We start from the raw sequence: 26,570 nt of genomic DNA, 5'->3' as shown, positions 1-26,570 counted from the left end.
TAGTAACTGTTAGTCAAAGATAAGGGAGAGCCTAAAAACAAACTGCTTTCAGAAATAAAATTTTATTCACAACAACTATTATTTCATAATAAATAATGCTTGACAGTAAATTGACCCTTTGTCTTCTTAGAGGTTATTAACTAATAGGAAATTCAATATCCCTTACTTCATGTTTTCAAACGTTAAGACAATATTAAGACAAAACAGGCCAAAAAATTCTTATTTTGATGGGAAAAAAAGCCTTCGAATTTAATCTTGAGCCACTTGGTTGATTTTTTTTCCTGTGCTGAGCACGTCATAATTTGGATATTAAAATAGCAATTATTAGTATTGAGACTTCTTAATTTTAACCACATATGAGTTTTAATTTTTCTTAAATTATAACAAGCAAACAACATCCTTTCTCCACATCACATTGAGTTAGTGCCTAATTCAGTAATCCCTCTAGTACTGACAAGGCATTTTTGGAATGTGAGCTGAATATCCTTTTTTTTAAATTATTTATGCCAAAAGTAATTTGAATTATTTCCTTCCAAAAGACATGGTATATCTACACAATTAGTTTGTAATTTGCATTGTTAAATGCAGTCAAGATGGTCCTATAAATTCCTTTCTGGCATTCTCATCATATGACCTAGAATTACAAATCAAAGATGTATCATTATAGCTTAGAAATTCAAAAATCAAAATTTTTAGGATGAAATTATTGTTAAATCAAGACATTGACATAAGATATGATGAGCACAGCAGTTCTAAACGTACATGGCTAACAAGGCATTTCCCCCAAAGAATCCTCTCAAGAATCTGGCCTAAGAACACTAACCCTAAGTTAAAAGTGAAAAGTTTGTTACCGCTGGGAGGATTATAGACTTGATCTTAATAAATTTCCTGAATAAATAATTAAAGAGAAAGAAAGGAGAAAGATAGAATAGGGAGGGATTATTTCAGGAAAATGACAGAAAGAATGCTAATGACAGGCAAGACAGAAAGCCCTACAATCCATAGTCCAGTTGAAAAGGAACAGAGACAGAAATGCCTTACCCCAGCCTATCAAGGTGAAGCCCCACAGGTACTTGGTGTCCGAAAAGAACGCCACAAAGATTAAACTATGCAGATAGAGGCCTTCCACCAAGATCCAATAGTAGTTTGTAGCCAAGAAGTAAATAAACATCACAACTGCAATCTTGCACCCAATCTGTTACAAATAAACCAACATTGCACCATATTAGAATTCCTAATCGTACTTGTTCCAACATTAGACCACTAAAAAGCAGTTCCTCCATTTCTTTTTTATAATCTAATGTCTCTTGTACCTGGGAAGGCCAAGACTTTTGAAAGAGAACAGAACAAAGTTATTTTAACATAGCATTTCTAAGACTGCTGGCTTGATTCTATTTTTAAAATAAGATTTTTATTCCTTTAGAAGTTACAAGAAATCACTTTTCCTTAAGTTTTCTTGTTTATAAAAATACTTGATCATCAGAGAAAATTAGGAAAGTAAAGAAAAGCATAAAGAGGAAAAATTATCCATCATTCTACCATGAATTTATTTTATTCTGGTCTTTTGTATGCCCCAAAAGTTAATGGCTTAAAATGATAAACATTTAATATGTCTTATGAATCTATGGATTGGCTAGATGATTCTGCTGATTTGGGCAAAGCTCAGCTAATCTTGGCTAGGCTCACTCATAGAGGTCTACCCTCAACTGACACACCATCACACCTACTTCATTCTAGTTCATTTAAAAAGTCACAAAGCCAATCCAGAATTAGAATCAGCAGAGACACCAATGAACTGCAGGGCAAAGGGCAAAGATACCGACAGCGTTAATTCACACCATCAATACAATCAATCTATTCTACTTAATTTCCAGATATATTGCTTCAATGGTGATAATGCTTCTCATTAACTGAATTATTGGGTGATTCTACTTACTAAATAACAACAGGACATTTAAGAGCAGAATCAAGTACCATGGAATCTTACTTGGGAACAAGTCTTTGAGTCTACAATAAAAGAACTAAATGCCCTGGGTTTTTAAATCCCAAGCTCCTGGTCTTGCAGGAGGGCTTTTTACTTTTGAAAGTGGTGAGCCATGCAAGGGCTCATGGTGAAAACACTTACATATTGTGATTTGTCCACAGGAGGCACTTCTATGGAACTTTGTAGGTCATCTTGCATTATCAGGGACTGCAGCTCCTTTACTCCTATGTGAGCATGGACCACTCTGTCCTTCACAAAGATGCTCGCAGCTCTCAGCATGAAGGACACGAATAAGTGCATGTGGATATAGTTCCTAGTACAATGCAATCGTCTATGGAGAGAAAATATTCAGTATTTAGATTTGAATAAAATTAGAAATGGAGAAAGAAAATACATAAATGAGCTCAAACTCCTCCCAGAAAAGAAGGAATATAATAAACCTGAACAAAGACAGAAACAATTGGGGTCAAAAACTAAAATGTAGCTTTTTGAGAATTAATTTCAAATTTATCCTGATCAGCTACCATGGTTATGCAGATTATGCAGTGTTAAATATTATGCTACATTATACTATAGCATTACATTATACTATATATTAAGGTAATAAATAATTGATGGAGAACCACCTTGAACAGGGATAAGCCTTATTAAAACTGGAATGTTCACATTTTCAATATATTCTCTATTAGAAAAAGTAAGATATTTTGATAGAATTACACCGTTTTATTTCCTAGGAGTGTTAGAGAGAAAACAAGCTTCCTTTAATATAAAAAGCTTTGGAATTATAAAAGGATCTTAGACACAAGTTAAGTCAGTAACATACTCAGGAGCAGATATAGCAGCATCAACTAGTACAGAAAGGTAACTCCAAAAAAAAAAGATTTCTTTTAAGTTTGATTAAAACAAAAACAAAAACACCAGGAAAAGGGATGTATAATCTGGTCAAAAGGCCCAGCTCTACCATTGTTTGACTATGAAAAGAGCTGAGCTTTCGTGTACAATGAACACACTGATACCACGTCTCTTCCTGAAAAGACAAAGTACTCAAGTATAAGGAAGTAAGAAATGTTTTAATCCAGAAGAAAAAGAAGAAATGTTTTAATCCAGTAATATATTTTTATATTTCATAATATAGAAAGAATCTACTGTTAAATACTCTGATAAACTATTATGTAAACTGAGGAATTATTACTTAGTCATTTGTATCCTCCTGAAATTTCACGTAACTTTTATTCTCATAAATACCTATCTATTATTCTGAACAACCACAGCTAACTTTGATGTAATGGAATGAACTCTGGATCTGAGTCAGAAGATGAAGGTTCTGTTTCCAGCTGGACCACCTATGACCTTGTGACTTTGAACACTGAGCTTCAGCTTCTTGTCTCTCAAATGAGATCATCCCTGCCAAGCCAACTTCACGAGGCTATTCTGAGGAACCCCTCTACAGCCCCACAAATGTGATCGTGTTACCCTTCTACTTAAAAACTTCATTGGCTCCCTGTACACTACCTTAGAAGACAAAATTCAAAGCCCTTGACAAGAGTCTGTAAAACCTAATGCCACAAAATCTAGTTTCTCCCTGGCCATTCCCATATGGCCACTCCCCCCTATGCATCAAATGCTGCATTCATATGGGACCCTTCTATATTCCCTGCGTATACTCTGCTCCTTTGTGCCTCTGACCTTTGCACATTCTGTTCCCATCATTTGGAATATGCCAAATTCCTTCTCATCATTCAGTATCAGCTCACACACCAGTTGTTCTGGGAAATCTCTCTCCCTTATCTTGTTAGTTTTAGACTAGTTCCTTAGTATTCCCAAAGCCCTTTATGAAACCTGCATTACAGTACTAATAATATTTTAATTGATAATCATCTAATGTGTCAGTTTCTCTCAATGGTGTATATACTACTTTTCTGGTCTTCAACATATCTTAACTTGGCCTCCATCAATACCAAAAAGGGACTATCACATGATAGAGAAAAATGCTTGTTGAACCAATGGACTAGTAAATCAATAAAGCAAAAGCTTTGGAAATATAAACTACACCACTATACCACTACTATATGAGAAACTGTTGGAAGTGGTTGGAATATTACAACTAGTCATTATTTATTAATTCAACAAATATTTACTGAGCACCAGGACATATCAAGTACTACTGAGAGTGCAGCAATGAGCAAACAGAAAAAAATAAATGCCTACTCTTGTGTGGCTTTACATTCTAGAGGGAGAGACAAAAATTAAAAAGATAAATAAGTAAAACATCAGATAATACATTAGACAGTTATAAATCAGAGGAGAAAAGTAAACTAGGAAATAGGTAAGAGAAGTTTCAAGGAAGAGAGGATTGTAAGATAATAGGAAACAAAATATAAAATTTTTCTTTTAGATATAGTTTCTGTTAATTTCTAAATCCTCTATTTCTATTTTCTAATGTATCATCTAACCTCACTCCTTCTTTTCCTGCATATAATTTAGCACTAAATTTTTTCAATTGTACAATCTGAATTTAATATATCTCAAAACTGTCCATTTCTATCCAATCCCCAAGGCCACTGCCCTAGGCCAGGCCACCATTTTCTTGTCCTGATGACTCTACTAGCATCTTCCAAATGGGCTTCCTACCACCAGTTCACACTCCACCTTACAATGCACGTTCCATGTCACTCCTGTGCTTAAAATCCTTCATGGCTCCTCACTGGCTCTTAGGGTGAAGTTCAGATTCCATATACAGGTCTCAATACATTCCCAACCCTGCTTACCTCTAGCCTCAGTGTCCATCACCTGCCTACAGCAAAATTCTCAATTCTCAGATATTCCATGCTTTTTCTTGATCTAAACAGGTTTGGAACTCTCCTCAGTCTCCTCTTTTGGTTAAGTTTTGTGTATACTCATGTGTCATTTGAGATGTCACTTCATTTGGGAAGTCTTCTCTCTTATCCCTCCTCTGTCCTCCCAAATCACTATAAGCCACCTGAATCACAGCACTTCTCAAACTGTAAACTCATTGTTTTCTCAGCTATTTGTATCACAAACCAGCTGCAAGCAACAGCCTATACACATAGTCCACTGTTTTATCTCCATATTGGCGTTCAAAATTCTGTGTTGATTTAGATTAAGTTGAATTGAATTAGACAAAAGTTTAAGTGGATAAAAATTAAACCACAGCAAAAGCAATATATAGTATTTCTTTATATATGATATCAAATCAATTAGAGATTATTTAAAATGAATTTCTGTCCCATGGCACCAAAATCACTTGGGAAAAGTGAAATAAGTCTTTACATCATGAGTGAAAATTTTTGTAACTCACTTGACAATAGTCTGCGTCACTTTGCAAAAATATACTACAATGCAGATCTATTGGCTTAATGGTTTCATACTGCTTTGATGCTTTAAGTTTTTAAACAAACAAACAACAAAGAAGAACCCTGAATTTTTCATCAAAAATAGTCAAAGTCAAATAATTTTACACTAGGCTGAATTCAGAAACTTGTGTTTGGGAAAAGTATTTGGAGGCACACAGATTATGAGAGGTCTGTGTCTTTGATGAATAAGAAACAGAACTGCCCCTTCATGGAGAAAGTGATTGGGAATCACTCACCTGAAGTAACCAATGATGAGAATAGCCACGGCCAGAGATCCAAAGGAGACAGAGTAACCAATAGTGTACATGACATAGAGGCGTTCAAAGAATTCTTGCTGGAGGGCAACAGATTTAATCAGAAAAGCAGGTTTGAACAAATAATTTGATGTAGATAAACTTAAAAATTGTGCTTTTAACCTCTTTAAAGATAGGCAACGTGTGACCACATTCGTATAATATACAGGTTATTTTTCTGGTCTTCATTTTACTCCCTAAATTCAAGTCAGGGTTAAAGATATAATTAAAATATCTGGCATTTCTTCTTGCTTAAGTGAGGCCAAATTCAATGTTACAAAATTTACTTCATGTATTTTTACAGTGTTCATTTTAACTAATTGGAACTGTATATCTAACATGTGATATTTGGAGTAAATAAAACACATGTTACAGACTATTTTAAAACTGGTAAAAAAATATGTCACTTTTGGAATATTAGTTCTAGTTTTCTTTAGCTTTTTTATTGAGCTGTAGTTTACATGAAACAAAATGTGCAGATTTAAAATGAGCAGTTTGATGGGTTTTGACAAACCAAGTTCGTTGTGCTGCTTGCTAGTCAGAAATCCACCCACCATCCACCCCCAGGTAACTACTGTTCCAATTTCTGTCACCACAAATTGGCTTTATCTGTTCATGTACTTCATATATTTCTCAACTGTTCTTATACTTCTTGGAATTATATAGTATATACTCTTTTTGTCAATATACTGTTTTGATATTCACTGATATTGTTGCATGAATCAATGGCTCATTCCTTTTTTTTTTTTTGTATTTTAAAATAACTCTAGATTCAAAAGAAGTGGAAAAGATAGTAAAAAGGGTCCTATGTACCCTTCACGCAGTATCCTCCAATGCTTACATCTTACATAAGTTCACTAAAATATCAAACCAGGAATTTGGCATTGGTGCAATTCATGTGTTTACAGTTTTGTGTCATTTTATTACATATGAAAATTTTTGTAACCTCCTCTGCAATCAAGATACAGAACTATTCCATCACCACAAAGATGTTCCTTGTGCTGTTTCCTTTACAGTCATACCTACCCTGTTCCTCTCCACCATCCTTATCACCTGCCAAACATTAATCTGTTTTCTATCTCTATAATTTTGTCATTTCGTAAATGTTATAGAAATGAAATCATACAGAACATGATCTTTGAGATTGTTTTTTTTCACTCAGAGTAATAACCTCAAGATCCATTCAAGTTGTTACACATACCAAGTTTGTTCTTTTTTATTTCTGCATAGTACTGCATGGTATGCATGTAACTTACATATATCATATTTGAAATGAGTTTCAAACTTTGTAGATAACATACAAAGTTGGGTCATGTTTTTTATAGACTCTTTCAATCTCTGTTAATTGGTATATTAAGACCATTTGCTTTTAATATAATATTGATATGTTAAGGCTAAGTCCATCATTTTATATTTTTATTTTCTGTTATGTTTTTCATTTCTGTGTTTTGCTTTTCCTGCCATCCCTGGTTACTTGAACATTTTGTAGAATTCCATTTTGATTTATATTTTTGTATAGTGCTTTTGGTGGTGGCTTTCGGTATTACATTATACAGCTTAATGTGGAAGATTTGATCATTGAACTTTCACCTTTCTTCTATTCTAATTAAACATTGAAAAGTATAAATCTTTCTCTACACTCTGCTTTCGCTGTTTTCCACAATTTTTTATATATATTGAGCTTTCATATATATTCAGTTCAAACTTTTGCCATTGGTCACATGATTTCCAACTATTTATGAATTGCATACATATTTTAACTTATTTTCAATTAATCCTTTTGTGGTCAGAGAACATACTCCATAAGATTTTAATCTTGAGATTTATTGAAACTTGTTTTATAGCCCAGCATATGCTCTATCTTGAGAAAACTTTGGTGAGTACTTTAAAAGAATGTAAATTTTGCAGTTATTGTGTATACTATTCTATAAATGTCAATTTATTCAAATTGTTTGAAATATATTCTATAGAAGGTTTTGTCCAATTGTTCTATCAATTACTAAGAAAATGGCATTCTTTAAAATGTCAACATGCTGGAATTTGGTTATTTCTCCCTTTAGCTCTGACAAATTTTGCTTCATGTAATTTGAAGCTCCTAAATGCATGTATATTTAGGATTATTTCCTCTTGGTAAATTGATTCTTCATAATTTGAAATGTCCCTCCATCTTGGTAATTACACTTATCTGTATCTTTATATTTAGAGTACATTTCTCAAAGACAGCAAACTACTGAGTCATACTTTAATTATCCATTCTGACAACCTCTGCCTTTTAAGTGAAATGTTTAGTTCACTTACCTTGAATACAATCATTGCTATGGCTGGGTTTAATTCTAACATATAGGTATTTGCATTCTAAATGTCCTATCTTTTCTTTGTTCCTCTGTACCTACTTCCTTACCTTTTACTGGGGGGTAGAGGATGGGGAAATCAATCAAGTATTTCTTAGTATTTCACATGTGGGTTTGTCTTTTGTTTTGGGGTGGGGGGCAGCTTAAGGGATCTTAGTTCCCTGACCAGGGGTTGAACCCTGGCCCTTGGCAGTGAAAGCTTGGAGTCCTAACCACTGGAACGCCAGGGAATTCCCAAAACTTGTGTTATTTTTTAGCAGTTACTATAGAGACTTGGTTATGCATCTGAACTTATTAGAGCCTACATTTAAGTAATATTGAACTATTTCACCATATAAATAGAACTTTACAATCATGTACTCAATTTTGCTCCCCTAGCCTTTGTCCCTTTTAGATTTTGTTCTGCATAATTTATAAACCCCAATAAGAGGCTATTATGTTTGCTTTAAGCAGTCAACAGATTTTAAATGAATTAAATTATAGATATAAAGATAGATATAAACATAGCAATAAATAAGGATAGGTATATATAGTTTTGTTTATTATTTTAGTCTGTCATTTTTATCCACATATACACCTATTCTGGTACTCCTCATGCCTTTCCGACAATCTATGCTTCCATCTGGTATATTTCTCTCCTGCCTAGAGAATTTTTTTGAGCATTTCTTATACTGAAAGTCTGATGAAGATGACCTCTCTCGGATTTTTTCTGTCTGAAAAATATCATTATTTTGCCTCTGTCTTAATGAATATTATCACTTTAAAGATATCATTCCATTGTATTCTGGCCTCCATTGTTTATTACTAAAACACAGCATCTTTTTAGTTGTTGCTCCCCTGAATATAATGTGCCCTTTTTCTCTCACTGCTTTTAAGATTTTCTTTTTACTTTAATTCACAACAGTTTAACTATGATGTGTCTAAGTATGGTTTTCTTTTTATTTACCCTGCCTAGGGTTTGCTGAATCTCTGGATCCTGTGGATTGATTTATTTCATCCATTTTAGAAAATTATGGGCTATTGCCTTCTCAGATATTTATTTTGTCCTATTCTTTCCCTCTCTCTTTACCTCTAATTTCACATATGTTTAGACAATTAAATATTGTCTCACAGTCTCAGATGGTTCTGTTTTTTAAATTTATTTTTTCTCCTAATGCTTCAGTTGGATAATTTCTACTGACCTCTCTTTAGGTTCACTGATCTTTATCATGCTGTGTCCAGTTTGCTATTGAGCATATCAAATAACTTCTTCATTTTTTAATTGAATATTTCAATTCTACAATTTCCTTTTTCTTTAAGTTTTCATTTCTCTGCTGATTTTCCCATGTGTTTTATGTACCTTTTTCACTAAATCATCTAACATATTTATAATAGTTATTATCAAGTCCTCATCTGCAAATTACAACATCTGGATCATCTGTTTCTTCCTGCTTTTGTGTTTACTCTAGATTTTGGGTCCTTACCTTGTAATTTTTTATTACACTACAGGCATTGTAGGTAAAAGAAGAGTAAGGACTGGAGTATGTAATATTAACAGCCTGAAGAGGGCAGTCCTCTTCCTCTACCAGGCTTCTTGGGTTGGGAGGATGGATTACTTTGTTTTTAAACTGGGATTGGGTTTGTTGTAGTGCTTTGGTTTTGTTTTTGTTTTTATGATTCCTCTTATCCTGATTTTAGGTTTTGAGAGCAGATTCGAGACTTTTCCTTCAGCAGACCGTGGGATCTGAGCACCAGCAGCCTCTAGTGGCCAGTATATGGGTTTTAGTACATCTGACAGTTTTCCAAGCCACAGAAGGACTCTTTCTGCTTTTTGAACCATCCATCAGCTTTGGAGCTGCTGGAAATTTCACTTTGCTCTCCAGCTCTGCCCTGGGCTTTCTGCATCTCAGAAGATGTCACTCCATTATGCTGCCCTGCTCCAGTTCTCAGCTAGCCACTGCCTTGCTTTGGATGAAGACCTCCTGTGCCTAGGAAAGATTTTTCTCAGCTCTATTTTGTCAGGCTGCTGCCTTTCACTTAGTGAGATTTGTCATCTTGGGGGCTTGTCTCAGCTTTCCTGCCCTCCCCCTGGTCTATGAGCTGCAGCGGTCATGCACTTAGAGAGAGCCGCAGATACCCCCAAGAGATGTCTCTTAGCTACTCTGTTCCGTCCCATGCCTTCAGCTAACAGCTCTCATTCTGTGAGGGTCCTACGCACATCTTGGGAAATTTCTCTTGGCCCACCTGCTCCACCCCAGCCTTTGGCACACTGGCTCTGGACACTCAGTGAAGGCTTACGGGAAAGAATTGGCTGATGGGTAATAGCTCACTGTGACTGGGGTTCATTCCTTGGAATTCTAAGCCATTATTCCAGTCCTTGTCTGATAAAAGTTGTTTTAAAAGTCTGGTTCTTTTCTTTTTATCCCCTTCCATAGCCTGGTTGCTCCTCTTCTGGTGCAGAGCCAGGGATAAATGCAGCCATAGGTCTTTTCTCTCATAAGAAGGGCTTTCCCACTTCTGCAATTAGGTTCATTCAGATTTCTTGGCACCCTCAGCTTACTGATAGGTTTTTACAAATTATTAATTTTGCATCTTACTCAACTTATTCTTATTGTTGCAACTTCCCACATCCTGACTTTGTCTCTTGTTCCTGGTTTAAAACATTTATTACATATTATTTTCTCTTAATAAAATGTTAAACTTTTTATAGAAAATATCTGGATAATGTGTAAAATACAAAAAAGAGAAGGAAAAAAATTCCCTAATTCCCACCAAGCAAAAAGAAACACTGTATTTCATGTATTTCTTTTCACTCTATTTCTATGTATCATTTCCTACTGTTTTGAATATTTGCATTCCCAATTTATATACAAGTTTATTATCTGATTTTTTTTTCCGGGTAACTGTATAACAAAGGAATTTCCCAAGACCACAAACTCTTTACACAAAATATATATTTGAGCTTATTTAACCATTTCTTCATTGGAAATTTAAATTCTTCAGAATATTCACTATAATAATTTATGGTTCAATGAATATTATTCCATTCAGTTCCCCCCACTTCAAATCTTTATGCTTGAATCTTAGAAGTAAAATTATAAGATCAAAGGATATGACCCCCTTGAAATTTCTTAATATATATTGTTAAATTGCTGTCCAAAAGTCCATATAACCTTTAGACATGAGATATATGGTAATTTGTACAGTATGCTACTATTTAAAATATCATACTCTAAAGAATTTAACAACCTCATGGTCCATCATAAGAGTTTCCTCGCTTTTTTTATTAAAAGTAATTAGCTCATTTTGTCAAGTCAATGATATGGAAATTATTTAAAGAACAAAACAATAGATGTTTTAAAAATCTTCACCTTATTTCCCCTGTAAAGATGTGGCATTTATTCTAAATGCACTTTTTCATTTTTACCTTTTTTTATACAAAAACTCTGATTATAACCATTAATAATTAATATCTCATAAGTAATATCATTTTGCCCTACACTATATCAAAACTTTAGAAGGTATCCAGTTTTCTTATTAAAGGATATTTACATTTCTTAAGTTTTCTCAAATTATTGCTTAAGGGTTGTAAACAATAGAAAACACTCTTTATATTTTTGATTAAGGAGATAAAATTACTTACACTAACAAAATTAATCAAATTTTTCAGTTAACTTTTAAATCATGTTTATATAAAATAGTATATATTTTGGGTATTTCACCATCCTTAGCTATTTTGATTCTTGGAATACATAGTAATTAAAAAGAATGGTTGTAATATTCTGAATAGAGTTCAGTGTAAATAAAATCATGATATAATTTAATGGCCATTTAAAAGCTGTGAAGACTTGCACTTGTCATCATTTAATGCACAAATTCATAACAGAGTATACTAAATATTGTGAACGTTTATTTATATCAATGAAATTGAAATTATTTCGAAGTATTTTATATTAACTCATTGTTGGCTTTGGTTCCATTGTAGAGTACATAATTGTCTCCTCACATTGACTAATTTTATCTAAGAAGCATGTCAACAATGGAATACAAAACTGAGGCCTTTTGGCAATTTACTAAAGAGTCATTAAGGTGGTAGTGCTTTGTGTTAGAAAAAAAAGTTAAGAAAGGAAGTTCTGACTATTAATGCAAAATCAAACAGGGACTTCCCTGGCAGTCCAGTGGGTAAGACTCCGCACTTCCAATTCCGGGGGTGTGGGTTTGACCCCTGGTCAGGGAATTAAGATCCCACATGCCGCTCAGCGCGGCCAAAAAAAAAGAAATCAAACGAAGAAAACTCCAACTTACCACTTCTGCCACTGCTCTCCCTCCCTCCCCACCAAAAACTAAATATCATCAAGCATAAAGAAAAAAGTCTACTGTTAGGAGAGTTATGTATTACGACTGTTCTCGGGATCCTCATAAAATCATTTATACATCAACTCACCATGTTCATTCCGAGCATCATATGCTTATAGCATCATGCATTTTACTGACGAGGTCTGCATGATAGGAATTTAGGCATAACTTTTAATCCACCACATATAACCTGAAAGTAACTATCTAGAAGTTTTTGAAATTTACATATGATTACCATACCGGAAACAGCACTGACCCTGCCATGATCCAGCTGTGTCACTTTGACCGACACTTAACCTTTGGTTCTGAATTGACTTACACGTGTAAAATTAAGGTATTGTGTGAGAAGACCTATAAGACACCCCTTGCTCCTCTTTAATTCTGAAACTCTAATCTTTCATATACTAATGAAATCACCTGCTGGCAAATCTTATGATATGGAAAATACATCTCTAAAATACAAAGCTCCTCCAGGAATACAGACTGAGATGAGATGTAGCCATTCATAGGTAACCAAGAAAAAAATTATGCATCATGTTGCTGACTACCAATTTGAATTTTTATACATAAATAATATAGCATCATATAGTTTAATATAAACATAATATAATACAACAGACACATATTTATAAGTATATATGCATATACCTCACCCAGGTCACTCTAACCTAAAGAAAATATCAAAATGTTTCAGGTCCTAAAATAGATAACGAATGAGAACCTACTGTATAGCTCAGGGAACTCTACTCAATGCTCTGTGGTGACCTAAATGGGAAGGAAATCCAAAAAAGAGGGGATATATGTATACGTATAGCTGATTCACTTTGCTGTACAGTAGAAACTAACACAACATTGTAAAGCAACTATACTCCAATAAAAATTAATTTTTAAAAAATAAAATAAAATACTAACTTCTTAAAACAGAAAAAAAAAAATGTTTCATATCCTAGACCTTTCCTTAACTAGGTATCTGAAAAGATTCCAAACTTGCTTTTATCTTTTTTGATCTTTGTGTCATATAATATAAGGATTTTTATAATAGTGGTTGACAATCAAGAATTGTATAAAAACATTTTGCTTTCCCTTAGGGGTTCACAAATACAAAGATACCATTACCTTTCCTATGCTGATATCTGGCTGCAGAAAGCGAAGGCAGTCTGAATAATTAGCCCATGTTTTATTTAAACTGTGCATAAAATCCCATGTTCCATTGGGGTTACAGTGTCGGAAGGCAACTCCTGTGAAGACATGAAGAAAAACACTGAGATTGCTCAGTTCTTGTAGAGTCCATTATAAAAAAAATAATAAATTTCTATTCCAAATTAATCCTTTCAGAAAAATTCAATACCTTTATGATTGAAGTCATAAATATAAGGCGGGCATGGGACAGCCAACATTTTCCCCACTGTTCCTCTAGGCCAACAGATGAGTCCATCCCATTCTGGGAAACAATTTCCCTCTGATAAGGAAAAAAATTTAAAAGCAAATAAACAAAGATGCAGTTAGAACCAGAGAATGAATGCATTCAAAATACAAAATTTCAGGTCACTGCCTATGTAAAACACAGGCACTGTAAAACAAATCGGTAGTTTTGGAAACTAGAATGGGGTAGATATGATGCAAATACCCCAAAACTCATCCACCTAGCCTCATCAAAGGCCCATTGATAGGAATATTTGATTTGCATAAACTAAACATATTTTAGTGACTCCAATATATATGAGTTATAGCAAATTAATATATAAGAAACATCAGAATTCATTGAGAACAATTTCTTTTTTATTAATTTTTATTGGAGTATAGTTACTTTACAATGTTGTGTTAGTTTCTGCTGTACAGCAAAGTGAATCAGCTACACATATATGTATATCCCCTTTTTTTAGACTTCCTTCCCATTTAGGTCACCACAGAGCACTGAGTAGGGTTCCCTGTGCTGTACAGTAGGTTCTCATTAGTTATGTATCAGATAATATCACTTATATGTGGAATCTAGAAAAAGGGTACAAATGAACTTATTTGCAAAGCAGAAATAGAGACACAGATGTAGAGAACAAATGTATGGATACTAAGGGGGGAAGGGGGCGGGGTGGGATGAATCGGGAGATAAGAACAATTTCTGTTAGTAAAAGTCTACCATAGTTGTAGCTACATTTTTTACCCTAGATTTTGTTTTTAATTACTGTTAAAAAATATGACACATGAAATAGATTGAACTTCACAGGTAAGCACCAAGATTTGGGTTTGCCTTTTTACCAATTACTAGTAATTTCTTTGAGTCTAACACTCATCTTAAACAAAATTCTCAGAAACTCTACTCTCCTCGAGATGAATCCAGAGCCCTATTACTTCTCACAACGTCCACTGCCACACCCCTGGTCCAAGTCACCACATCTCCAGACTAAATTATTGCAATGGCCCCCAATTGGTCTTCTTAATTCCATTCTTGCTATCCTCTCATTTATTCTTCATGCAATAGCCCAAAATCCTCCAAAGGCTTCCCATCTCACTCTGAGCAGAAGTCGAGTCTTTCCAAGGCCTAATGGCCCCTCAGGATCTTCTCTCTCCCCTGGCTTATTCCCCACTCACCCACCCCAACCCATACTCCTTATCCCCTTTCCTACTATATTTTTCACTTGAGCTCTCATCACCTTCCACTATTAAGTGTTATTTTATTATCATTTTCTTAAACCATAGGATTTAAGGAGCTTGAGGGTGAGGAATTTTGTCTGTTTTTTAAAATTAATTTTTATTGGGATATAGTTGCTTTACAATGCTGTGACAGCTTCTACTGTACAGCAAAGTGAATCAGCTATACATATACATATATCCCCTCTTTTTTGGATTACATTCCCATTTAGGTCACCACAGAGCACTGAGTAGAGTTCCCTGTGTTATACTTAGGTTCTTATTAGTCATCTATTTTATACATAGTATCAATAGTGTATATATGTCAATCCCAATCTCCCAATTCATCCCACCCCCGCTTCCCCCTTGGTATCCATATGTTTGTTCTCTATGTCTGTGCCTCTATTTCTGCTTTGCAAATAAGATCATCTATATCATTTTTCTAGATTCCACATATATGTATTAATATATGGTATTTATTTTTCTCTTTCTGGCTTACTTCACTCTGTATGACAGTCTCTAGGTCCATCCACATCTCTACAAATGGCCCACTTTCATTCCTTTTTATGGCTGAGTAATATCCCATTGTATATAATGTACCACATCTTCTTTATCCATTCCTTTGTTGATGGACATTTAGGTTGCTTCCATGTCCTGGCTATTGTAAACAGTGCTGCAATGAACATTGTGGTACATGACTCTTTTCAATTATGGTTTTCTCTCAGTATATGCCCAGGAGGGGGATTGCTGGGTCATATGGTAATTCTATTTTTCGTTTTTTAAGGAAACTCCTACTGTTCTCCATAGTGGCTGCATCAATTTACATTCCCACCAACAGTGCAAGAGGGTTCCCTTTTCTCCACACCGTCTCCAGCATTTATTGTTTGTAGATTTTTTGATGATGGCCATTCTGACCAGTGTGAGGTGATACCTCATTGTAGTTTTGATTTGCATTTCTCTAATGATTAGTGATGTTGAGCACCTTTTCATGTGCCTCTTGGCCATCTGTATGTCTTCTTTGGAGAAATGTCTATTTAGGTCTTCCACCCATTTTTTGATTGGGTTGTTTGTTTTTTTTGGTATTGAGCTGCATGAACTATTTGTATATTTTGGAGATTAATCCTTTGTCAGTTGGTTCCTTTGCAAATATTTTCTCCTGTTTTGTTTCATGTGTTTGTCACTCTGTGTTTTTCAGGACTCCCCTCCATTAGTTGTGTATGAAACTTTCAAGAAGACAGCCTATCAGCCATGTCATATTTCAACTTACCCAAAAGAGACTATTTTTAATGAGTGCTGTATTCATTTTTTCCATTGCTTCCATAACAAATTAGCACAAACTTAGCAGCTTCAAATACCCCAAATTTATTATCTCACTATTTCTGTAGGTCAGAAGTCCGGTGAGCTCAGCCAGACCTCTGCTTATAGATTCACAAGGTTGAATCAAGGGCTGGGCAGCACTGTGATGCTTTCTGAGGCTCTGGGGGAAAATCCATTTCCTTACTCATTCCAGTTGTTGGTAGAATTTACTTCTTTGTAGTGATAAGACTGAGGTTCCCATCTCCTTCCTGGCTGTCAGCTGAGGGCTATTCCCAACTTCTGAAAGCCACTTGCATTCCTTGGCTCATGGCCCCCTTCCTCCATCTTCAAAGTCAGCAAGGGAGGTCAAGTCCTTCTCACATTTCAAGTCTCTCCTCCATTCTTTTTTTCCATTACTGACTATTCCGCCTTCCTCTTTCACTTTTAAGAACCCATGTGATTACATTAGTCCCGTCCAAATAATCCAGAATAATCTTCCTATTTTAAGGCCCACAACCTTAATTCCATCTGCAATGCCTTTTGCCCTGTAACATAACATACACAGGCAGAACACCAGATATTAGGGTTTGGACATCTTTGAGGGGACATTATTCTGCTACCACAAGTACCATTGCAGCTCTCTCAATTTTTTAGTTACCAATTACACTAACTGTAGCTGAGGATTTTTGTTATAGCTAACATTCATTATGTCGAGTTGTTCAGTTTTGAATAGTCAGCATGATAGAACCTCATGCAAACACCGATTTCTACAGAAAAGAATTCAGCATAAACCTGAAATTAACTTGCTAGTGTCCACCATATCACATGGAAACAAGTACTTGATTTGCTTTGTGAATTGCTGAAGCAATAAGAAAAAGAAAATATCTTCCCTCACCCACATTGTTCTCATAGAAGAGAATGTTTTCTTGGAAACAGCCTCACTTTGCTCTCATAATAAAAGCCTGGGCTTTGCACATTGCAAGTAACCCAGGAACTCATTAAACTGGCTCCTGTTTCTGGTATACGGCTTCACCTGCTTCTTTCCACCATGACCTGCTTTTTGTGTGTTTATCTTCCTTCTTGTTTAAACAGAGTATAATGAATCAATCTCTTCCATAAACTTTGCACTAGATACTCTTCTACGTCTTGATAGCATTCCATATGGCTTCCCATCCATTCATTTTATCTTTAATAAGTCATGCATCCTTATTTATCTGGATCCAATCCTTTACCAGATACAGTATCTATGGTGCAATCTACATAAAATGGACCCAGACACATATTCCTGTGTTCTTGTAACTAGTTGTCCCTCTAAAATGTATGCTGCAACGTCACATGAGATTTTCTGACAAGAGTTGATCATGTGATGGACTAAGGTCTTCACAGAAGTCTAAAAGCCAATGATCAGTTTATTCTATAATTATGTAGTTTTTAAACTGCAAAAAAGAACACTGCTGATATTTTCCTTATGCTTTAAAAGGAATCGTTTTTTGTTCCCTAAAAGATACCAGTCCAAATATACATACAGCTCAATATCTAAAAAAACAAACAACCCAATCAAAAAATGGGCATAAAACTTAGATAGACATTTCTCCAAAGAAGATATACAGATGGCCAACAGGCACAGGAAAAGATGCTCAATATCACTAATTATTAGAGAAATGCAAATCAAAACCACAATTAGGTATCACCTCACACCTATCAGAATGGCTATCAAAAAGTCTACAAATAATAAATGCTGGAGAGGGTGTGGAGAAAAGGGAACCCTCCTACACTGTTGGTGGGAATGTAAATTGGTGCAGCCACTATGGAGAACAGTATGGAGGTTCCTTAAAAAACTAAAAATAGAACTACCATATGATCCAGCAATCCCACTCCTGGATGCATGCACCCCAATGTTCATTGCAGCACTATTTACAATAGCCAAGACATGGAAGCAACCTAAATGTCCATCGACAGAGGACTGCATAAAGAAGATGTGGTATATATATACAATGTAATATTACTCAGCCATAAAAAGGAATAAAATAATGCCATTTGCAGCAACATGGATGGACCTAGAGATTATCATACTAAGTGAAGTAAGTCTGACAGAGAAAGACAAGTATCATATGATATCCCTTATATGTGGAATCTAAAAGGATGATACAAATGAACTTATTTACAAAACAGAAAGAGACCCACAGACATAGAAAACAAGCTTATTGGTTACCAAAGGGGCTTATTGGTTACCAAAGGGGATAGTGAGGTGGGGGGGGAGATAAATTAGGAGTTTAGGATTAACATATACATACTACTATATATAAAATAGGTAAACAACAAGGATCTACTGTAGAGCACAGGAAACTATACTCAAAATCTTGTAATAACCTATAATGGAAATAACATATATAACATAGATATATACAAAACGGAATCACTTTGCTGTATACTTGAAACTAACACAACATTGTAAGTTAACTATACTTCAATTTTAAAAAGTTTTAAAAATAAAATAGAATAGCATGTCCTTTAAAAAAAAAAAAAAAGATACCATCCCACACACATACACACACAGACATATTTCAAAATTCAGAAAACCAACACTCCCCCAGAATAATGTTTCCGTAGATTGTAATCATCTCTCTGGTGGCTCTTTGACAAAGAGAATAATCAATATTCACAAAAGGTTGAAAAGATTGGGAAAGCCATGCCCTCATACAGCTAATACAGAGATCTTAAATAACATCTTCTCTTTGATCATCATTTCACATTCTATGCGAGTAAATACTTTCATTATTTAGCAAGAAACTAATTAATTGCCTAATGAGTCACCAAACTCCCTTTATAAATTAACAACATTAATTACACTCCCTGTAATCTTTTGTGTGTGCCAGGACAAACTGATCATTAGTGAAACTTGTCAAACCATGATATTTACACAGAGCAATCTAAAATTTGGAGAATATAACTTTGACTCTTTTCCGTTCTACAGTTACCCATAACATAATACAACCATACAATTGTGAAATAAAACTGGGATCATTAATATTTTGGGTTTTGTTCTTAAATATCTAAACAGTTGTATAACGAGGTATTTGCATTTACATTTTCTTTTCTTTCTTTCATAGACAAGAAGAAAAATTATATTTTATTTTTATTATAAAATTTTTTTCAGAAATAAAACAGAGGATATTATATACCCACAATCTAGAATTTACATTTGGTAATATTTTACCATATTTATTTCATCTAAATGAATGCTATGGTATTTTAAAGTAAGTTTCAGGCAGCATAACAGCTCACTACTAAATATTCTGATATGCATCTCTCAATTTTAGAAGAATTTTAAAATGAAAACTTCTTAAATTAACTAGTGAATTCAAAATGTCATTTATCTTTTCACACTTGTAAAGTGAAGAAATGCTGAGTCAATTTACATATATAGACATTTTTCATTGAAAGGGAGACCAAAGTTCGACCAGATTTAATTCTATCCTATTGTATGGAGAAAGATCTCAAAGAAAGTGCTTTTTCTCTTTTAATATTTATTCATCTACACATTTCACATGAGTTGCAACATCACAAATTTTAGATGTTACATAAGTTTACATCCAGATCTTTTACTCTTTTTAACTCTTGTGGTGTGTGACTGATTCCCAGTTGCTTGTCTTTGCCAACCCTATTCCCTCTGCCCGGAATGTCTTTTTACGTCCTCCTCTACACATCTAAATCCTACTCCTTTAATTTCAAGATTGCTCCTCCAGAAAGCTTTCTCTGAATCCTCCCTGATGAATTAAGATGCTTTTTCAGTGGTTCCATAGTTGTGATACCTCTGTTGTTACACTTACACACCATCTGAAAGGTGTCTACTTCCCTTATTAGATCATCATTTCCATGGGGTAACGACAGACTTTGATTCATTTTTTCCAGTGCTTACTACAGAAGCACCACACTGTAGGCACATAATATCTTTGTTGAACTGTTAAAGGGACAATAAAGATGATAATGTTGGACTAGATAGTCTCTAAGATATCTTCCAGCTCAAAATTTCATGAGACTTCATAGAAAATAGTTCATTTAGCCCGCCTAGATAACAATCTTTATAAATTCCTTCATGACAGTGTTGCTCTTTGTTAGTACACCTACATGTTTGAGATATCAGGGTCAGTGTTCTTTAAAGGTAACGTAAGTGATTCCCTTTCCTGACATTATTAGTCTAGCCATTCAGAGAACTCTTTCCTAGTATAAGACACCTACAAAGGCTGAATTAATATAAAAACCTTCTTTGTTAAAACATGGCTTAGCTGGCTACAAATTAAAGGAATAAATCTGAGACCTGAGATCTGGGAGCTGAGGCTCGGGCTTCGGAGGTCGGATCCCAGGGAAAGGACTGGGGTTGGCGGCGTGAACACAGCCTGAAGGGGGCTACTGCGTCACGGCTAGCCGGGAGGGAGTCCGGGAAAGTCTGGAGCTGCCGAAGAGACAAGAAACTTTTTCTTGCCTCTTTGTTTCCTGGGGCATGAGGAGAGGGGATTAAGAGTGCCGCTTAAAGGAGCTCCAGAGATGGGCGCGAGCCGTGGCTATCAGCACGGACCCCAGAGACGGGCATGGGACACTGGGGCTGCTGCTGCCGCCACCAAGAAGCCTGTGTGCGAGCACAGGTCACTCTCCACACCGCCCCTCCCGGGAGCCTGTGCAGCCCGCCACTGCCAGGGTCCCGTGATCCAGGGAAAACTTACCGGGGAGAACGCACGGCGCGCCTCAGGCTGGTGTAACGTCACGCGGCCTCTGCCGCTGCAGGCTCGCCCCGCCTCCTCCGTACCCCTCCCTCCCCCCGGCCTGAGTGAGCCAGAGCCCCCGAAGCAGCTGCTCCTTTAACCCTGTCCTGTCTGGGCGGGGAACAGACGCCCTCAGGCGACCTACACGCAGAGGCGGGGCCAAATCCAAAGCTGAATCCCGGGAGCTGTGCGAACAAAGAAGAGAAAGGGAAATCTCTCCCAGCAGCCTCAGGAGCAGCGGATTAAATCTCCACAATCAACTTGATGTACCGTGCATCTGTGGAATACCTGAATACACAACGAATCATCCCGAATTGAGGAGGTGGACTTTGGGAGCAACGATATTTTTTTTTTTTTCCCTTTTTCTCTTTTTGTGACTGTGTATGTGTATGCTTCTGTGTGATTTTGTCTGTATACCTTTGCTTTTACCATTTGTCCTAGGGTTCTGTCTGTCCGTTTTTTTGTGTTTTTTTTCCTTTTTTTTTACTTAAAATATTTTTTTCTTAATAATTATTTTTTTTATTTTAATAACATTATTTTATTTTACTTTATTTTATCTTCTTTCTTTCTTTTTTTTTCTCCCTTTTATTCTGAGCTGTGTGGAGGACAGGCTCTTGGTGCTCCAGCCAGGCATCATGGCTGTGCCACTGAGGTGGGAGAGCCAAGTTCAGGAAGCTGGTACAAAAGAGAACTCTTAGCTCCACATATTATCAAATGGCGAAAATCTCCCGGAGATCTCCATCTCAACGCCAAGACCCAGCTCCACTCAATGACCAGCAAGTGACACTGCAGGACACCCTATGCCAAACAACTAGCAAGACAGGAACACAACTGCATCCATTAGCAGAGAGGCTGCCAAAAATCATAACAAGGCAACAGACACCCAAAAACACACCACCAGAAGTGGACCTGCACACCAGAAAGACAAGATCCAGCCTCATCCACCAGAACACAGGCACTAGTCCCCTCCACCAGGAAGCCTACACAACCCACTGAACCAACCTTACCCACTGGGGACAGACACCAAAAACAATGGAAACTATGAACCTGCAGCCTGCAAAAAGGAGACCCCAAACACAGAGAGTTAAGAAAAATGAGAACACAGAGAAACACACAGCAGATGAAGGAGCAAGGCAAAAACCCAACAGAACTAACAAATGAAGAGCAAATAGGCAGTCTACCTGAAAAAGAATTCAGAAAAATGATAGTAAAGATGATCCAAAATCTTGGAAATAGAAGGGAGAAAATACAAGAAACGTTTAACAAGGACCTAGAAGAACTAAAGAGCAAACAAACAGTGATGAACAACACAATAAGTAAAATTAAAAATTCTCTAGAAGGGATCAATAGCAGAATAACTGAGGCAGAAGAATGGATAAGTGACCTGGAAGATAAAATAGTGGAAATAACTACTGCAGAACAGAATAAAGAAAAAAGAATGAAAAGAATTGAGGACAGACCAATCACAAACACTGAAATTGAAACTGTTATTAAAAATATTCCAACAAACAAAAGCCCAGGACCAGATGGAGTCACAGGCGAATTCTATCAAACATTTAGAGAAGAGCTAACACCTATCCTTCTCAAACTCTTCCAAAATATAGCAGAGGGAGGAACACTCCCAAACTCATTCTACAAGGCCACCATCACCCTGATACCAAAACCAGACAAAGATGTCACGAAGAAATAGAACTACAGGCCAATATCACTGATGAACATAGATGCAAAAATCCTCAACAAAATACTAGCAAACAGAATCCAACAGCACATTAAAAGGATCATACACTATGATCAAATGGGGTATATCCCAGGAATGCAAGGATTCTTCAATATACACAAATCAATCAACGTGATACACCATATTAAAAAACTGAAGGAGAAAAACCACATGATCATCTCAATAGATGCAGAGAAAGCTTTTGACAAAATTCAACACCCATTTATGATAAAAACCCTCCAGAAAGTAGGCATAGAGGGAACTTACCTCAACATAATAAAGGCCATATATGACAAACGCACAGCCAACATCGTCCTCAATGGTGAAAAACTGAAACCATTTCCACTAAGATCAGGAACAAGACAAGGTTGCCCACTCTCACCACTATTATTCAACATAGTTTTCGAAGTTTTAGCCACAGCAATCAGAGAAGAAAAAGAAATAAAAGGAATCCAAATTGGAAAAGAAGAAGTAAAGCTGTCACTGTTTGGAGATGACATGATACTATACATAGAGAATCCTAAATATGCTACGAGAAAACTACTAGAGCTAATCAATGAATTTGGTAAAGTTGCAGGATACAAAACTAATGCACAGAAATCTCTTGCATTCCTATACACTAATGATGAAAAATCTGAAAGTGAAATTAAGAAAACACTCCCATTTACCATTGCAACAAAAAGAATAAAATATCTAGGAATAAACCTACCTAAGGAGACAAAAGACCTGTATGCAGAGAACTATAAGATACTGATGAAAGAAAGTAAAGATGATACAAATAGATAGAGAGATATACCATGCTCTTGGATTGGAAGAATCAACATTGTGAAAATGACTCTACTACCCAAAGCAATCTACAGATTCAATGCAATCCCTATCAACTACCACGGGCATTTTTCACAGAACTAGAACAAAAAATTTCACAATTTGTATGGAAACAAAAACCACACCGAATAGCCAAAGCAATCTTGAGAAAGAAAAACGGAGCTGAAGGAATCAGGCTCCCTGACTTCAGACTATACTACAAACTACAGTAACCAAGACAGTATGGTACTGGCACAAAAACAGAAATATAGATCAATGGAACAGGATAGAAAGCCCAGAGAGAAACCCACGCACATATGGTCACCTTATCTTTGATAAAGGAGGCAAGAATCTACAATGGAGAAAAGACAGCCTCTTCAATAAGTGGTGCTGGGAAAACTGGATAGCTACATGTAAAAGAATGAAATTAGAACACTCCCTAACACCATACACAAAAATCAACTCAAAATGGATTAAAGACCTAAATGTAAGACCAGATACCATCAAACTCTTAGAGGAAAACATAGGCAGAACACTTTATGACATAAATCACAGCAAGATCCTTTTTGACACACCTCCTAGAGAAATGGGAATAAAAACAAAATAAACAAATGGGACGTAATGAAACTTAAAAGCTTTTGCACAGCAAAGGAAACCATAAACAAGACGAAAAGACAACCCTCAGAATGGGAGAAAATATTTGCAAATGAAGCAACTGACAAAGGATTAATCTCCAAAATTTACAAGCAGCTCATTCAGCTCAATATCAAAAAAACAAACAACCCAATCCAAAAATGGGCAGAAGACCTAAATAGACATTTCTCCAAAGAAGATATACAGATTGCCAACAAACACATGAAAGCAAATCAAAACTACAATGAGATATCATCTCACACCAGTCAGAATGGCCATCATCACAAAATCTACAAACAATAAATGCTGGAGAAGCTGTGGAGAAAAGGGAACCCTCTTGCACTGTTGGTGGGAATGTAAATTGATACGGCCACTATGGAGAACAGTATGGAGGTTCCTTAAAAAACTAAAAATACAACTACCATACGACCCAGCAATCCCACTACTGGGCATATACCTTGAGAAAACCATAATTCAAAAAGAGTCATGTACCAAAATGTTCATTGCAGCTCTATTTACAATAGCTAGGACATGGAAGCAACCTAAGTGTCCATCAACAGATGAACTGATAAAGAAGATGTGGTACATATATACAATGGAATATTACTCAGCCATAACAAGGAATGAAACTGAGTTGTTTGTAATGAGGTGGATGGACCTAGAGTCTGTCATACAGGGTGAAGTAAGTCAGAAAGAGAAAAACAAATACCATATGCTAACACATATATATGGAATCTAAAAACAGAAAAAAAAATGGTCAGAAGAACCTAGGGGCAAGACGGGAATAAAGATGCAGACCTACTAGAGAATGGACTTGAGGACACAGGGAGGGGGAAGGGTAAGCTGGGACAAAGTGAGAGAGTGGCATGGACATATATACACTACCAAACGTAAAACAGATCGCTAGTGGGAAGCAGCTGCATAGCACAGGGAGATCAGCTCGGTGCTTTGTGACCACCTACAGGGGTGGGATAGGGAGGGTGGAAGGGAGGGAGATGCAAGGGGGAAGAGATATGGGAACATATGTATATGTATAACTGATTCACTTTGTCATAAAGCAGAAGCTAACATACCATTGTAAAGCAATTGTACTCTAATAAAGATGTTAAAAAAATAAATAAATAAAATAAAATACTATTAAAAAGAAGATGTATTTCAGGAAGAAGAAAAATTATAAAAACATACACTTAAGATAAAACTATATGATAATAGCACATAATTTGGAAGCAAAGTATTTCAAAATGCTTACATTATTTGAGAGAGGGAAGTTATTGATAACATTAAACTTTCTTAAATATACATGAAAAAATTCTAGGTTAATCACTAAAGAATTAAATATAACATATATCTTCCAAACTAGGGGGAGGGAGGATGAAATAAGGAAAAAAGTTTCAATCAATTCAAAAGAAGCCAACAGAAGGTGGAAGCGGGGAGTAGAAGGGACACACAGGAAGAGCTGGTGAAATGAAAAGCCCAAATAACATGGTAAAATTAAATTCAAATACTGTATATTCATTATCATAATTAATGAATTGGCTAAACTCTTCAGTTAATAGACAAAGCCTAACAGAATAAATAACAAGAAGTCCACCTGTGTCTCGTTTATAAAAGATACTCCCAAAACATAAGTAAACAGAAAAGTTAAATAGAAAAATGGGAAAAGATAAGGAATTGCTGTTTAATGGAATTAGAGTGTCAATTTTGTAAAATGAAAATTTTCTGGCGATTGGTTTGCACAACAATGTGAATACACTTAACACTACTGAACTGTACATTTAAAAACATTTAATATGATTAATTTAATATTATGTGTATTGTATCATAATTAAAGATTTTTTAAGGATGGGAAAAGATGTGCAAGGCAAATACCAAAGAAGAAAGAACTAATGTTGTTTATTAAATATTATTTTAATACAATAATTTTATATTATATATTAGTTAATATTTTTAACAGCTTTATTGGAGTATAATTGCTTTACAATTGTGTGTTAGTTTCTGCTTTATAAGAAATTGAATCAACAATGACTAATGAAATAATGATCACTTTTGTCCATTATATGTAGAGTGAGATTAATTCCTGCCCAAATGGTCTCAATACACTGTATGTGTTTACATAAAAAAAGTTTTTAAAAAAATTGAATCAGCTATACATATACATATATCCCCATATCTCTTCCCTCTTGCGTCTCCCTCCCACCCTCCCTAACCCACCCCTCTAGGTGGACACAAAGCACCGAGCTGACCTCCCTGTGCTATGCAGCTGCTTCCCACTAGCTATCTATTTTACATTTAGTAGTATATATAAGTCCATGCCACTCTCTCACTTCGTCCCAGCTTACCTTTCCCCCACCTGTGTCCTCAAGTCCATTCTCAACGTCTGCATCTTTATTCCTGTCCT

At 35.7% G+C, this 26,570-nt stretch overlaps 2 protein-coding genes across 2 annotated transcripts in view; one reads left to right on the top strand and one right to left on the bottom strand.

The window, feature by feature from the left end:
- The window catches only part of LOC309663405 (gamma-crystallin B-like), a 309,600-nt gene that overhangs the window by 41,619 nt on the left and 241,411 nt on the right, over positions 1-26,570 (top strand). The window lies entirely within an intron of this gene.
- The window catches only part of PTH2R (parathyroid hormone 2 receptor), a 105,462-nt gene that overhangs the window by 41,563 nt on the left and 37,329 nt on the right, over positions 1-26,570 (bottom strand). Inside the window, exons 3-7 of the mRNA XM_082467161.1 lie at positions 13,686-13,796; positions 13,454-13,575; positions 5,595-5,692; positions 2,126-2,315; positions 1,042-1,195 (exon numbers count right to left, since the gene is read on the bottom strand). Coding sequence (XP_082323287.1) covers positions 1,042-1,195; positions 2,126-2,315; positions 5,595-5,692; positions 13,454-13,575; positions 13,686-13,796 — 675 coding nt within the window. The remainder of the gene's footprint in view (positions 1-1,041; positions 1,196-2,125; positions 2,316-5,594; positions 5,693-13,453; positions 13,576-13,685; positions 13,797-26,570) is intronic.

The sequence above is a fragment of the Balaenoptera physalus genome, assembly GCF_965194825.1.
Source record: "Balaenoptera physalus genome assembly, chromosome: 6".
NCBI classification, from domain to species: Eukaryota; Metazoa; Chordata; class Mammalia; order Artiodactyla; family Balaenopteridae; genus Balaenoptera; species Balaenoptera physalus.
The sequence above is the reverse complement of the archived record's forward strand: the minus strand, read 5'-3'. Positions and strand labels throughout refer to the sequence as shown.